General features: G+C 31.1%; 1 protein-coding gene across 1 annotated transcript in view; it reads left to right on the top strand.

Annotated features, from left to right (window-relative positions):
- The first annotated feature begins 11,699 nt into the window (after positions 1-11,699).
- The window catches only part of LOC119666026, a 16,618-nt gene continuing 11,216 nt past the window's right edge, over positions 11,700-17,101 (top strand). Inside the window, exons 1-3 of the mRNA XM_038075288.1 lie at positions 11,700-11,726; positions 12,051-12,623; positions 12,761-13,270. Coding sequence (XP_037931216.1) covers positions 11,700-11,726; positions 12,051-12,623; positions 12,761-13,270 — 1,110 coding nt within the window. The remainder of the gene's footprint in view (positions 11,727-12,050; positions 12,624-12,760; positions 13,271-17,101) is intronic.

The raw sequence follows: 17,101 nt of genomic DNA, 5'->3' as shown, positions 1-17,101 counted from the left end.
AAACATCCTCCTTCATAGTTTAGAGAATATACGAGTAATACTAAACGTAAATTACTCGCGGCTTACTTTAGAACATAAAAAACAAGCCGAAAGTTTTTTTATAAATAACAGAGAGAAAATTTTAAAAATCTCTGTAAAAAAGGCATAGAAATAAAATTGCCTGATAAAATACATGAGAAAATCTCATATAACTACACGTTAATAAAACCAGAAAACATTGACACTAACAAAATGCCACAAACATCAATAGAATTCTTGGGAATCGCATCTAAAATCGTATCAGATTTTGATGGTACTCCCGAAAATTTGGTAAGTTTTGTAGCATCACTAGAACTTCTTAGCAGTGTCAATGATGGCAATGACGTAGTTGCAATCAACCTAATAAAGACAAAACTAAAAGGAGCAGCAATAAATCTTATCACAGGATCAGAAACGACGATACCACAAGTAACAGAATCTCTAAAGAAGAAAGTTAAAGGCGAATCCGTTGATGTCGTCACTGCAAAGTTGATGAATATTCGTCAAAATTCCAAACCGTCGAATACATATGCCAAGGAAGTCGAAGAGCTTACAAAAAAGCTACAGTGTGCATATTGTAATAATTTTAATGTTTATTTTTGTAATCGTATTATTTAAAAATCAAAGACAGGTCGTTTTGAGTGTTCATTAGAGACTCATTTTATTAAATTTTTATTCTTAACTCTAACATAATTTCTTACAACTAATTTCCAATAGAATCTTATGTATTGATTCTATTGGTTAATACTTATAATACTTGCGTCTAATTGGTTAACCCAAATTAGACGTATATAATATTCTTACAGACATAACTTATCAATAAATGGTGTACTATTAACTAATGCAAGTGTTCTACATATGGTTTCACTTGAAACCGTTTATTCTATTGACACAGTTTTGACTTATGCATATTGCACATATGGTGCAATGTGCGGCTCAGTTATTTGTCATCAAAGTAATGACAAAATAAAGGCTCATATTTCCTGACAATAGTTTGTCATAAATTTTATCAAAATAGAACTGTGTCAATGTTTACTTTAAAATATTTAGAACAATTGAATGTTTTGTGATATGTGTGGTCTCATACCCATATCACATTACACCCTTATTCTTTAAAGAAAAAAAAAATTTTTTTTTTTTTGAAGTATATTTATTATATCATTATTTCTTTAATAGAACTTGAACTTGCAAAACTAACATGTAATAAGTTTTTATTTATAATTAAAAGTTATTAATGATAATTGAAGTAATTGCATATTACATTACATATATTGTGCTTATTTTTATATGAAGTTTTCTTACTCTATTTTTGTTTACTAATGATTAATATAATAAAGATTATGAATTGTATAAAGTTATTAATATTATATATAGATAATAATAATTGTATTTGATGACAATTATTAATAATAATTATGTTTTGTATTATTTTTATGTATTACTTTATTTTCTTCACCGTCATTTATCGTTAAATTAGTGCCATTAATATCTATTACTTCAAAGGGGCCTATGTATGGGCTAGTGTGTTTTCTTTTATTCTGAGATTTTACTAATACTTTATCTCCTATTTCTAACCTAATTGGATTATTATTATAATTAGTTTGTTTTTGTCTTTTAATTTTGGCATCATGTGTGAACTTTCTAGCTTTTTCAATCGATACTTTGAGACGAGCTTTCAATTCGTTCGCGTAATTTTCTAAATTGAATTTACCTATATCATCCTTGAGTTTTTCATCAGGAAGTGAGGGTAGTTTGCCAAAAACGAGTTCATGTGGCGTATAGCCAGTGTCTATGTGGGGTGAGGTATTATATGCAAAAGCATAGTATGGTATCCATCTGTCCCATTCTTCTTCTTCAGTAAAATTTAAAAGATATTCATTGAGGACTCTATGATTCCTTTCTATTGTACCAATTGTTTCATGGTGGTAAGGAGTTGAGAATACTTGTTTTATATCTAATAATTCTGTGATTTTTGTAAATAATTCATTTACAAACTCAGTTCCTCTGTCTGATTTGAGTATTTTGAATAAACCGAATTTTAATATTAGTTGTTCAATTAATGTTTTAGCTACTGTATGTGTTTCTTTTTTTACTATTGGATATGCAATGATGAATCTACTTAATTCACATTGCATTGTGAGAATATATCTAAATCCATTTGAAGGACGAAGAGAACCTACGGTATCAATTTCTATTGTTTCGAAAACGTTTGTAGGTGTTGTTGTAATTTCTAATTGTTCTTTTGTATGTTTCGTTTGTTTGTTGATTTGACATTTGTGACATGTACTGATATATTTATGAACCATTTGTTTCATTTTGCTCCACGTATACCGTTGTTTTAATTTTGTGAAGGTTTTCCTTACACCTAAGTGTCCGCTGTAAGGAGTATTATGATATTCTTCAATGAGTCTGTATCTTTTTATTGTATCCGTGATTTGTTCTGGACTTTTATAAATTAATATTTTGAGACGTTTTTCGTTTTTATTTCTTCGTTGCAACGTATTTATAATATTCTTAAATTCTTCTTTTGCCATGGCATCAAATATTGTATCTTCTTGTGCTAGCGCTAATTCATAGATTTTAAAATTTTCTATTTTGGATATGAGTTTCTCCATGATCGAAATCGGCTTCGTAGGTACTTCGCTCATTTCCACTTTTACTACATTATTCACAATGTGTAATTTTTCTTTATTATTTTTATTTATATTAAATAAAAATTTCGGATGGACTTACACCGACGCTAGCTGAATATTATTCAACTAAGGCAGCTGTTAAGGCGATAATAAAAAAAACTAGCAACGATAGAGTTCGACTAGTAATAGAATCGGGAACTTTCAACAACATGAGTGAGGTGGTAGCAAAATTCGTAAACTCCTGCATGGAATCAAATAGTCAACCATCCGCAATACTACATTTCGGAAGTAGACGCGGACAATTTAATGAACGCGGACAATCCTATAGACGTGGACAACCAAATGGACGCGTACAATTTCGAACACGCGGGCAATATAGGAACAGCTACAATAGTAATAGCGGATATAATCCTATTAATAGAAATAACTACCAGAACAACAGAGTACAAAACAGAGGAAATGTTCGTATTATACAGGAGACGGAAAACGAGTCCACCCCAGGTGCTCAATTATTAAAAACATCAACAGAAAAATATATAATATTAATTTAAATCTTGCCAATTTCATTTTAGCTAGATCCACACTAAATAATAAAGTATCAACATTTTTAATTGATACGGGTGCGAATATTTCTGTAATTAAAAATAGAGAAATAAAAAAAGTTAGTATTAATTCAAATGCTACAACAAGCCTTAACGGCATATGAGATGGTATAAAATATACTTTAGGAAAAGTTGAAACAGATCTCAAAATTGAAAACATGCTAATACAACATAGTTTTCATGTTGTCGATGATGATTTTCCCATCTCCTCGAGTGGAATACTTGAGCTCGATTTTCTTGGAAAATACAATTGTATCCTTGAATATTAACAAGATCAAGACATTCTAATATTGAGACCATATAATTTCCTTCAATATCTGGCCATACCAATGGTAAATAACCTCAGAATAAACTCAAATTCACTTCCGGCGTGATCTGAAGTTATTAGAACCATTGTTACAGATTCCTTCTACGAAGAAATATTTATACCCCATCAAGAAATACAGAATGGTATTTTTGTAGCAAATACAATAACAACAAGTAAACGTACGTATGTACGTATAATTAACACTACCAATCAACACGCCTTCATACCAACTCTTAAAATTATTACAGAAGATCTTAACGATTACAGTGTAATATCAAAACCACAAATAACCAATGATAAAATAAAGTTGGAAAAATTATCGAAAAAATTCCCCGCTTTTGTAAAAACAAAATTAGAAAACTTGTGCAAAAAATATGTAGATATATTTGCACTTGAATCAGAATCTATCTCAGTTAATAACTTTTACAAACAAAAGTTGCGCTTAAAAACAAAAGAGCCAACATATCAGAAAAATTACAGATTACCATATACCCATAAAGATGAAATAACCAGGCAAGTAAATAAATTAATTAAAGATAATATCATAGAACCATCAGCTTCTGAGTATAACAGTCCTGTACTGTTAGTACCAAAGAAGTCATTAAATGGACAATCTGACAAGAGATGGAGATTAGTTGTAGATTATATGGGGATTCATAAAAAATTAATTGCAGATAAATTTGCTTTGCCAAGAATAGATGATATTCTTGATCAATTGGGCAGAGCAAAATATTTCTCTTGCCTCGATTTGACATCTGGTTTCCATCAAATTGAACTAGATGATAACTCACGGGACATTACATCATTTTCTACAGATAAAGGATCATTCCGTTTTAACGTCTACCATATGGGTTAAAAATTGCTCCAAATTCATTCCAACGAATGATGACAATAGCATTTTTAGGTTTAACTTACGAACAAGCATTTCTGTACATGGACAATTTGGTAGTACTCGGGTGTTCAGAAAAACATATGTTAAAAAATTTAACTGACGTATTTGAAATATATCGAAAATATAACTTAAAATTACACCCAGATAAATGCTCATTTTTCGGTCACGAAGTGACTTACCTTGGGTATAAATGTACAGACAAAGGCATTTTGCCGGATGATAGTAAATTTCAAACTATCTTAGATTATCCGACACCAACAAATGCAGATGTTATTAAACGATTCATTGCATTCTGCAACTATTACAGACGATGCGTTCCTAACTTTGCAGAACAATCTCGCGTTTTAACGAGGCTCTGCAAGAAAAATGTAAAGTTCGAATGGAATAAAGAATGTGACGATGCATTTATTTACCTCAAAAATGCATTGGTAAGTCCCAGAATACTGCAATATCCCAATTTTCCAAAACGATTTTGTATAACCACGGATGCGAGTAAATTCACATGTGGAGCAGTACTTCTCAAGAGTACAATGGGATACAACTCCCTATTGCATACGCTTCAAGATCTTCAAAGCAACAAATCTACAATTGAACAAGAACTAGCCGCTATCCATTGGGCGATAACATACTTTCGCCTATACTTATATGGTACAAAATTCTTAGTTAGAAGTGACCATCGTCCATTATCGTAGCTCTTTGCTATGAAAAATACATCATCTAAACTCACAAGAATGAGATTATATCTAGAGGAATACGATTTCACTGTTGAGTACCTACGGGGAAAGATAACTATGCAGCGGATGCACTTTCCCGCATAGAATTTGTAGATATAAAAATGATAAAGGATGAAAAAAGGAAAAGTATCTTTAAAGTAACAACAAGGCTTCAAAGCAAAAAAGATAATAAGTTGGAAACAGCAGTTGGAATTCAACAAGAGCGAGTGTCGTCTACAGAAAAAGTCTATGTCTACGAGGCGCCTAAATGGATAAAAAACAGTGAACGAATTGTTTCACAATTCAATAAAATCCTAATCAAAAAAGGGAAAAAAGTAATAAGCACTATAAGACAAAAAGAAAGTACTGTTCATGGAAAAATTGATTTAGATCTATTATTTTTAAAGCTTGAAAATATAGCTAGCACTAATAAAATAAAACGATTCCAATTATCACTAGATGATAATCTGGTAAATGCAATCAAATTAAACAATTTAAAAGACATAGCAAGCAAAAGAAAGCAAATAGAAATTACTCTTCTACCATGTTTAGAAAAAATTATAGACGACAACGAGAAACTTAAAATACTCGAAAAGTTTCATGACGATCCAATTTTTGGAGGTCATCCAAAATAGGTAAATACTTTTATTGAAAAAATATGACAGCAGACATTCGGAAATATGTTAAAAGCTGTCAAACAACCTATTATATTGACTTCAACTCCACAAAATGCGTTTGACAAAGTGGTGATAGATACCATTGGTCCTTTGCCGCGAACTGAGTACGGCAATGAATATGCTGTTACAGTGATATGTGATTTAACGAAGTATTTAATCACAATTCCGGTTACAAGCAAAAATGCGATGGTAGTTGCAAGGGCAATATTCGAAAATTACATACTCATCTATGGACCCATGAAAACAGTAATTACTGATATGGGTACTAAGTATAATAACCAACTATTCAGAGAACTATTAAAGCTTCTGAATATAAAATCAACAACTTCTACAGCGTATTACCACCAAACGCTAGGAACTGTGGAGCGAAACCACAGAACGTTCAACGAATATGTGATAAATTACATTTCGAGCGAACGAGATGATTGGGACAAGTGGCAGTACATGATTACTGCCCTTACGAATTAATATTCGGTAAAGTGGCAATCATCTATGACTTTCTAAAAGAAGGCCAGGTAGACCCTGTCTACAATATAGATGCCTATGATAAAGAAGTCAAGTATAAATTAAGGATGGCACTTAAAAGAGCACACATCTTAATAGATAGGCATAAGAATAGAAATTAGATAATTTACGATAGGACTTCTAATAAAATATAGATAGATATAGGAGATTTAGTATATATTAGTAATTCAGCTGGACTTAAGTTAGGCAATAGATATAACGGACCGTATAGAATAGTTATTAAAGATAATAAAAATAATATAATAATTACAGATAATGCAAAAACATGGGCAGTGCGCATAGATAGAATAAAAAAAAAAGACAATAAATAAATAATATGTGAACAAAGTTTTAAACTAAAATATTTTTTGTATTTAAATGTATTTAAATTAATAAATACAAAAATAATCATTTTATACAGTAATTAATGTAGATATTAATAAATATTTAATATTAATAAAAATAAATATTAAGTAAATATAAATAATAAATAAATTTATATAAATAAATTCATTCACAAAAAAAAAACAAAAAGAAAGGAAGGTGTAGCATGTATACACTTTATATATATATAATTATATAAATGCATATTAAGGTGCATATAAAATATCATTAAATGGTTAACGTACAGTGTTGTGAATGTGCCTATGCATCACATTCCCATCATTGACTTTAGCCATATGCAAGCAGCCAGACTTCTGCAATATGAAACCTCACTTATGTGAGATAATAAAATGTATACATGCTCCTCTGCTGTATTAGTGCTTGCCGGTGTACTAAGACAATTATGTAGTCGGTAGTTTTAAGATAAAGTAAGACAATAATTTTAATAAAGAAACGTGAACTAAACTAAGCAGACGTGTTCTTATTATATGGACTTTTATTTTTTCAATGTTCTTATTATACAATTCATCAACAACTAATATTGCAAAGTCCTTATCAACTTGTCTGAGTGTGCTGGCTTTCTTTCTCAAGTTCTCAAAATCTTTATTTAAAAATCCTGGATGCAAATTTTTTTTTATAGACCAGTTGTTGATTGTTTTTTCATATGGCAAATTAATTTTTAATTTATTTCTTAAAAATAAATATGCCAATGGAGATACGAGATACATATTTTGAACTACTAGTACGAAACTAGTTTTCATTATATTCTTTCTGTCGCTCTTTTAGGATCATTTCACAAAATGAAATGATCCTATACTTTTCAAAAGCTGTAACTTTTTCTTTTATTTTATGTTTTCCTTAAGAAGATTGACAGATTTCCTGCTGTATGTGTTTGCGCATTCAGTTTGCATTTGGCTATTACGGCAGAATATCTCATATTGCAAATCACCTTTATCGCCAGAGTTCCTTAGTGGTTGCGCAAAATTATCCGTCTCTTCATCTACAGCTCCTAAATTGTGTAATTATCACTTGGGGTAATCGAAATAATTTTACATTTCGATTATTTCGACGAATCCGCATGCAGAACAGAATACAGCAAACATAACTACAAACGCGACTACTTGAGATCATTTTACAAATATATTAATACTTTTTTAGTATTTTAAATCAAAAATTCACAAAATATTTTTTATAAAACTAAATATTTAATTAATGTCCGAAAACTTCAATAACACAATGTTTCACAATTTCATCACTCCTTAATGTTGTAACAGATTAATCCAAATAACAGCTGCATTGTTTAAATGGAAATTTGGTGCTAAAAAATCCATAAAATAGAGCATATTCCTTTAATTAAATTTCGTTTCTATGAAATAAAAATAGTAAAGTACAAGGAAACAAAATCAAAGTAAAAAACTAACACGCACGTATTCACTATGTTACAGAGCACTGTAGAGAGATGCATTTTGCTCTCTATTTCTTGTAACATTGTTGCCCACGCCCCCACAGGCCTACTTAACAAATTGAGTTTATTTGCAGATTTCTACTCTATAATATTTATACTTAATGGTTTCAGCCATTGCTACGAAAATCATTTACAGCCCTCCATAAATGAATGACAATCAGTAACTTTACCTACTTACTTGAAATTGTGAGAACGACCCAATTGTCTAATCGAGCTCTTCATCAATATTTAAATTACATACACTGATTCCCAAAATTATATCACATTACTGAATTAAGCGGAGGAATTGTTTATTTCACACTAATTTATTCGTAAATTAATTTTTTTTTATTTAATTCAAATTTAATATGTATTCTGTCACATAACATGGTGACATTTCACAATTTTTTAATAAACACTATTTAAGTCATGATAATTTACAATTAAGGTAGTTCTCCCTGTGGAGAGCTACTATTTTCTTTTTGAATTAAGATTTTTATTATAACATCTGAAGCGGCGCTTACTTTTTCAGTCTCGTTCATGGTATTTTCTAGCTACCTTTTTTACTTCGTCTCTTACCGGGATTATCCTAAGATCCCAATGGATTTGAATGTGGAGCATTTACTATTTCTCGTAAAATTTTAGACTGAAATCTTTGAAGAATTTCTGCGTTGGATGTTGAGGCTGTTCCCCATAGTTGAATGCCATAGGTCCATACTGGTTTTAGCACACTTTTATATAAAACAAGTTTATTTTTTAGAGATACTGAAGATTTTTTATTCAGTACCCAAAACATTTTTCTGTATTGAATCCAAAGGGATTTTCTTTTGTTAAAAATGTGTGTTTTTCATGTCAGACGTCTATCTAAGTGCATGCCAAGGTATTTAGCGTTGTTTGATTGCGGAATTATTATATTATTAAGTTTAATTTCCAGGCAGGTGCAAATATTTTGTTAGTGAAGCCAGCAATGAAGGCAATAGAACATATTGTATTTTGCATGGACAAAATCATATAGAAAAAACTCTAATATCAAAGCAAATGCACACATAGCTTCTAGTTCATGCGTATGTTAGTTTCTTGGCACATTTTTTTTTTTCCACTACAAGTATCTCAAGAACTTTTGAAAGAATGGGAAGGAGGCTGACTGGACAATAGGATTTTACATCTTCCGCTGGTTTCCCTGGTTTTAGTATCATCTTTATTTCGGCAACTTTCCATTGAGCTGGGATGCAACTTTTTAATAAGGTTGCATTAAAAAGATAACATAGGTAATAAATATTAAAGCAACATCTGGAAGTTTTTTAAGGATTTCAGCAGTTATGAGGTCATAACCAGGTGCCTTTTGTTTTTTAAGAGATTTAATTGAAGAAATTATTTCTCGTTTTTCAAATTTCCTAATTAGTAACTCCATTTAGTAAGTTTCCTTCAAAAATTTGGAAATATTGAGATCTATTGCTGGATCGCCAGTCATATCATATGGAGTAAAAACGTTTTTTAGATGGCTTGCGAAAAGTTGATGTTTTTCAGACGGTTTTTTCGGCCAAGTATTATTTGTTTTTTTAAGTGGGGGTCGATAATCTATTGTATTATTTATTTTTTTATTTGCTTTCTATAAAGAATAATGAGATAAGTGAGATGTGTCGAGGCTATATAAGAACTACTGCGAATTTTGTTCCGTCTGTCGTTTCAGTAGAGCCTTTAGATCTTTTGAAATTTTGTTAAGTTTCCTCTTGTCTGGTACGATGACATATTTTTCTAGCATTCCGTTTATATTTAAGTTTTTTTGTGATGCCCCAGTATACATTACCTGAGTCTTCCTATAGACTTTTGAAGAAGGAGTAGCTTCCCATGCTGCTTCCTGAATAGATCTGGTTAAGTATTCAGTCGTTTCAATTATATCTTCTTCGCTTTTTAGTGGCATTTTGACGTTTAAAGACGATATTGTTTCATACATATTGTTTCAAATATTGATCAATTTGTTTGCTTATTGTATAATTAACATTTTTGGATCTTGCTTCTCAAGTCTATAACTATTATGCCAATCACTGGTGAATGGTCCAATGATAACTCTAAGCTGATCTTACGTGCGCAGTACGTTTATAAATGAAGCCTTTGGTAATGCAGAAATCAATTACATCAGGAATTTCTGCTGTATCTGATGGCCAGTATGTGGGTTCTCCCGTGAAAAAAAACTTTAAGTTTTACGAGGCTCACTGCTTTGTATAATTCACGTCCCTTTGTTGTGGTTAGTCGGGGTTCCCAGAATATATTTTTTGCATTGAAGTCATCACCAGTTATAAATCGATTCCCTAATGTTGAAAAAACTTTTGTGTAGATTTCTTCCTTTACATTATGTTTTGGTGGGCTATATATGGCAGATATAAGAATTGGTCCGACTGAGTCCTCGATTACAACATTTGTGGCTTAAATTTCATCAGTGCTGTAGTGAGTACATTCATAATGTTTAAGTGTTCTTTTAATTGATACTACAGAGCATCCATGAGCTTTTCTGTCTGGATGCGGAGACTGATAGAAACAATAGGATGGAATTTAAAAAAATTTTTTTTTTGTGAAAAGAGTTTCTGAAACTAACAATATATCCACATTATTTTTTGATAGAAATAATCTGAGTTCAGAGGAATGTTTTGACAATCCATTGGCATTTCATAGGACGAGCTTTATGGGCATGAGGTTTGTTTAAAAACATGTTCTGGATTTTCTTTCGCAGTCAGCCGATGCGTGATTACCAGCACACTTAATGCATTTGGGTTGTCTTCTACATCCTGACTCAGTGTGGCCATAGTGTTGGCATCTTGAGCATTGAGGTAATTCACGTTTAAAATGGGGTGGCTCAAATATAACTCGACTGTGGAGTAGGCTTTTTATGTTGTAGATATCTTTGTTATTTGGTTTTTGCTCTATTTCTACAACGAACATTAGAAGGGACCTTTTTGTTTGACGATGTTTCATATTCCAAATATTTGTAGCAGCATGTCCAAATTTTTCAATAGCTGTTTTTATATCGTCTGTATCGACGGAACGATGCATATTGCTTAATATGACCTTAAAGCTCCTTTCATTTTTAGGTTTGTATGTATAGGATTTCGTGTTCTTGCTTTCGAGCAGTTTAACGATTTTTGCATAAATTTCCGGTATACCGGGCTGTATACGAATACGAGTAGATGAAATCACTCTTATTTCATATTTATTATTTGCAATTTTATTAAGCAGATTTAAAAGTGGGACGACGTCCTCAACTTTATCTACGAAAATTGTAGGTGATTTAAGGGGTTTTTCCTTTTGTTTAGCTGGTTGATTTCTATTTTCTTCTACTATGAGTTCATCAAATCTATTCGAATTACTAAGCCAGTAGTTCAATTTTTGTTGCTTTGGTTTTTTCATTTTTTCAGGACTGTTTCTAGGTCCTTTATTACCTTTAACTTCGTTCCATTTTTCTTTTCTGCACGATTTAATATCATTAGGTGGAATATCGATTTTTGTATTATGGATTTTGCTCATAGATCAATGCCCTCTCTATCAGCTATTTTAGATGTGTGATAAAAAATATTAATAAAAAAATTCAAAACAAAATAGTTTTGCAAAGTTGAACTATTTTTTTTTTTGATAAAAAACAAATGTTTAAATTTAATAAATGTTTTACTTATCTTTTAAAATCGAGCCCAATTTTATTAGATTTTTATTTAGAGTCACTGTCTCAATTGATTTAATTAAATTTGTAATCACTGTATTTCATTTGTTAATAAAAAGACATTAAAAGTTGTGAAGTGATTTATTTCTTTCTTATATAAGAATCCGTAAATTAATAATATTTTTATAATAATACATATATTTATAATAATACTTTTATTTTTATAGGAATGTCGTTGTCCTGCTGCTCCAGATCTGGGCATGGGTACTCAAGTACCTGTAGTACATACACAAATACATCGAACACCACCACGACAAGTTGAACATAAACGTCAATTCCTTTCAACGTTAGCACCACTCACAGCTTGTGTAGCAGGAAATAAAGACGATTTAACTTCATACTACACCTTAGCTACTGCTCATCACAGTAGTCATTCCACAAGTCATGCGCATTTAGTAGAATATAGTTCAGGTTTAACCGGAGAACAGTCTAATATAACTTTAAGTGGTGAAGATCAGCGTAAAGTAGCACCAGATGTAATTGCCGGAACGCCAGGCCAAGAACAGCAAGACGAATTGACAGCATTTGCATATCAAGAAGTAAGTCGTACAGAAAAGTTGAAAAAACGCTATATAAACGATAATTTAAATGTGAGTTCTGATGATGATGAACAAAATGATTATGGGTTTAATAAACGTCCATCTGTACGAGGTATAAAACCTAAATTCAATTCAACAAACGAAATATTACAGCAAATGCAAGAACAATTAACTCAACAAATGCCAAATGTAAATATGCAGGTATGTTAGCTTAAATTTGTACAAAAAAAAAATTAATAGAATTTGTACTTTTATGGCAGGTAAATAATCAAATAGCAAAAATTTTTACTTTGCCCAAGCAATTATCTACTAGATCAGTAACTAAACAATATCCACAGATTCCATCAGCTCAAACTGCGCAGTATAAGGTCTCACAACAGCAACATCAACAGCAACAACAGCAGCAAGAAAAAAATATACAACAGCAAATTGAAATGCACACTAATACAATTACTCAACAACAGGCAGAACATAGAACGTGGAGTTTTTATCCTGAATCTGATGATACCAAACAACAAATACCAATTGAAACTAATTTACAACAGGATTTTTACCAGACGCTTCCAGCTGGCACAATGTTTCGTCAAACAATGATTCAACACGATCAAGATGAATCACTAATGTATTCACAGAATTCCCAAACCATGACTTCAATTGACCCGACGCATTATGGGCACTTGGTTCGAAGCCCCACAAGAAGACCAGAATCACCACCACCACTAAGAAATTATCACCAAACTATGCTACTGATTCCATGTAACGCAGAGACGTACTCACAACTTGCTCCCAAAAATTTGGATCCAAAAGTCGCTCATATTCAACGCCGAAATATTTTAGAATACCAACAGGTAAAGGAGTTTACTAAACCGATTAATACTCATAACTACCACTAAAATATTTAATAGTTTTTCAAGGAAGAACCCCACATTTTTGTATTAGTAATAAAATATATGAGCTCTTAAAATATTCGAAGCTAGTATTTTTTAAGTTCAGTTTGATAAAAGCATGATACAATATTAAAAAAATTTGAATTTTTTTATAATCTGAATTTAAACAGATATATTGTATTGTGTAATAGTTGCTCCTATACCTTAAAAAAAATTTTGTAAAAATTCATTGTTAAATTAAAAGTTATGCACGCAAAAAGTTTAATATGACTCTTGAGTTTATATGGCACTTATTCTGCTTAAATCAGACTCTCAGCTTATTTCCTCTAATACTAATTTTTAAATTTTTTACGCTATTACTGAAAAACTATATCATCGATTGAAAATATTTAAATGCCAGTTTTAAGGAAAAATATTCATTATTTAATTTAGAAACTGCAAAAATACCGAAAATATTGTTTTAATAAAAAATGAACATAAACTATAAAAATACTCCTGTTCCATTGCCTCAGCTTATTTCATCCAAAAAGAGAAATTTCATTTGGGGCCAAAGTCAATACTTGGTATGACATCTTTTCGCTTTTATCACTTCGTCAAGTCTCTTCGGCATTCAACTTACAAGTTTTTGTGAGTTGTTTTTGGAGCTATTTTCATCCACTCTTGTAAAATAGCCTTTTTTAGTCTTCGTTGTTGGAAATAGTATATTACGGAATGTTTTGTTCCAATATTGCCTATAAATTTTCAATGACATTCATGTCTGGACTCTGCAGCGGCGATGTCATAAGCTGCGGGTAGTTCCAAATCAACCAAGGCTGTACAAGCCCGGCTTTATGTTTTGAGTCGTTCTTTTGGTAGACGCGAAATCTTTCAGAAATTCCAACTTTCACGGCACTCTGGAGTAAATTTCTTTCAAAACGAAATATATTGTTTTGTCCATGTTTCCATCAATAAACTCCAGATTCTCAATGCCGGCGGCTGATATATAGGCCCAAACCATAACACTGCCATGCTTTACTGTAGTTTTCAAGTTTTCTTTTTTGCGCTCAGTATTAGGTTTTCGTTAGACGTAAGTCATGCCATCTGAGCTAGATATATTGAATTTAGACTTGTCTTAGAATATGATGGTGTTCCAGAAGTTTAATTTTTGTAGGTATGCTTGTTAGCATAAATATATCGACTTCTCTGATTTTTTTTGCTTATGAATGATTTGTTTGGCTCCTCGACCATAAACGTGGGAGTATTGAAACATACGGCGGACAATTGTCGCACTGCACATCTTGCCTAGTTCTATCCGCAGCTTTCTGATTATACCTATCAGGAACATTTAATTTTGGATTCCTCTTGATTTTTCCAGCAAAATATTTCTCGTCAGCTGAGTTGAAAATTTTTTATAGTGCACTTCCGCCCATATTTTGAGTCCTATTCTCGCGAACAACGTGATTAATGATGCTCTGTATAGTAGAGGGACTCAAATTAACGAATTTCGCAAATTTTCGCTAAGGTTGACCGTACTTAAAATGGGTTAGCATCGATTCTCTTTCCTCAATTGTAAAGCGTCCATTCATTTTTTTTAAAAAATTACTTATTTATCGTTACACGTTCAAAATCACATTAAAATTTATTACATTTGGTTGCAAATATTACGGATAAAAAAATCCCGTTGCACAATGCGACATACTGGCGACTAAGCGCTAGTGATGATTTGGATGAAGTAAACTGTGAACTATCGAGTTTTTCCTCTTTGAGCAAAACAAAAACAAATTATATGTACTTTGCTTCATTTATTAAGTTCAATAAGCGTGCCTTTCCTCACATTAAATTACATTATTGTTTTCTAATTAATTTTCAAGACACAGTGTTTTAAAAACTTAAAACAGTATTACATGAAATAAGCTGAGAGCCACTGTATATACAATCACACACATAATTAGTGGCACAGCAAGCACATTGAACTTTAACACTGTATTAACCTCAATTATATAGTGATTTTGTTTAACAAATTTTTTTTAGATAAAATGCTTAATTTCTGCTTAATATCTTTTATATTTAATTTCTTGAAATTAAAACCCAAAGCCAGCCCTTTTGTTTGATAAAAGCTTTTAATCGCTTTGGCATTGAAGAAAACAGTTTTTGTATGGTTTCTGGACCAATATTTTGCCATTCATCAAGCAGTCTCACTTTTAGTTCTGCCTTTATTGTTATAACGCGCTTCTTTAGACATCTATCCAATTATTTCCACAAATGTTTAATGAGGTTGATATCTGGTGATTGTAGCGGATGCAGCAATGTATGTTTTGCGTAATGCGCGAGCCATATATGAACATAAAAAACCGTACGTTTCAGATCTAACAATAATATAAAACCAGCTTAGCTGTTTTATTTAGCTGGTAAACTCAAGATTTCGGTACTTTCCTTGAAGTTTCTCTTGTGGATGTTTATATCAATAATGCAGGCATTGAATTTCTATGCACCATTTCCAAATATCGGCATAAGATTTGCCTTGGTTGTACAAATATGGATTTATTTTCTGCTGAGATTCCGTGAGTTTTTTAATTTGACTGCTCATATTGTTTAAAACGGATTAAGGTTTTTAATATTATACGTGAAAATGAACACAACTTTAAAACATTCGAACTTATCAGTTGCCCCCTTTTCGTGGACTGTAAACAGAGCTGTGCAATAATGATTACATTTGTAATTAGATTACACTCAATTATAAATTACTGAGTAATTTAATTGATAATTGAATTTCCAGACTATATGGGTAATTTAATTGAAAACCTCAATTACGAATTACAGTATAATTTTAATTTGTAATTTAGTTTCTGAATTACAGGCACAATTGAAATTGAAAATTCAAATTTCAAATTACGTGTAATTTGCAAAAATAATCTAGAGAAGAAGAAGCATTGAAACTTCTGAGAGATGATAAACGAATCGAAACTATGGTTGAATTTTGGATTGTAAGTGGCCCGCATTTTGTTTGCGCCTTCATTCATAGTCTCTTGTTGGGTTGCTTGTTTTTGCTTTTTACATTTGGTGTGTAGAAGTGTTCCATTAGAACTTCAAAGCAGATCAAGAGGCAGAAAAATTTTTTCTTTTGTACGCAAATCGAAATCTGAATATGTGCATTGTTGCTTGAACTAATTTACAAACACTTTTAATCTGTCTTAAATTATAAAACCAAAGCGCGTAAGTTAAATTTTTTTTTTTCTTTATTCTTAATCAACTAGACAATCAACAAAACGTTTCAATATGCACATTATCGCTTAAAAAAACAAATGTAGGCATAAAGATAAACTTGTACTTATATTTGCATACACGTTGTACACACATATACTGCTTACAAAAACAACGATCTTCCCAAATTTGCTTAGAAAAATTCAGGCGGTACGCATAAGCAAATGTGAAATCAGTCAAACCAAAAAAAAGAAGAAAAGTACACACATTCGCTTAAAACAAAAAACAAAAAAATAAAACTGGGCAAAACCCTTAAATGCACGCTTATTACTACTGATTTTTTTCTCAAAATATTTGTACCAAGTGCATTCATATTAAATTGAAATATAAATTTTTAAAGTATATTTGGTATTGTTATCACAATGCCACAAAATATTAAAATATATAATTTTAAAAATTTTATATACATATACATACATATTATCACTAGACGACATTAAACAAAATTAGTTATTAAAATGATTGATTATATTCAGAAATATAAAAATACACATATACATATATAACAGTAATAAAAAATCAATAAAAAATTATTGCACATACAAAACCAAA

Source organism: Teleopsis dalmanni, chromosome 1 (genome assembly GCF_002237135.1).
Source record: "Teleopsis dalmanni isolate 2A chromosome 1, ASM223713v2, whole genome shotgun sequence".
In the NCBI taxonomy this organism is placed as follows: Eukaryota; Metazoa; Arthropoda; class Insecta; order Diptera; family Diopsidae; genus Teleopsis; species Teleopsis dalmanni.
Note: the sequence above shows the minus strand (reverse complement) of the source record. Positions and strands in the feature narration are given on the sequence as shown.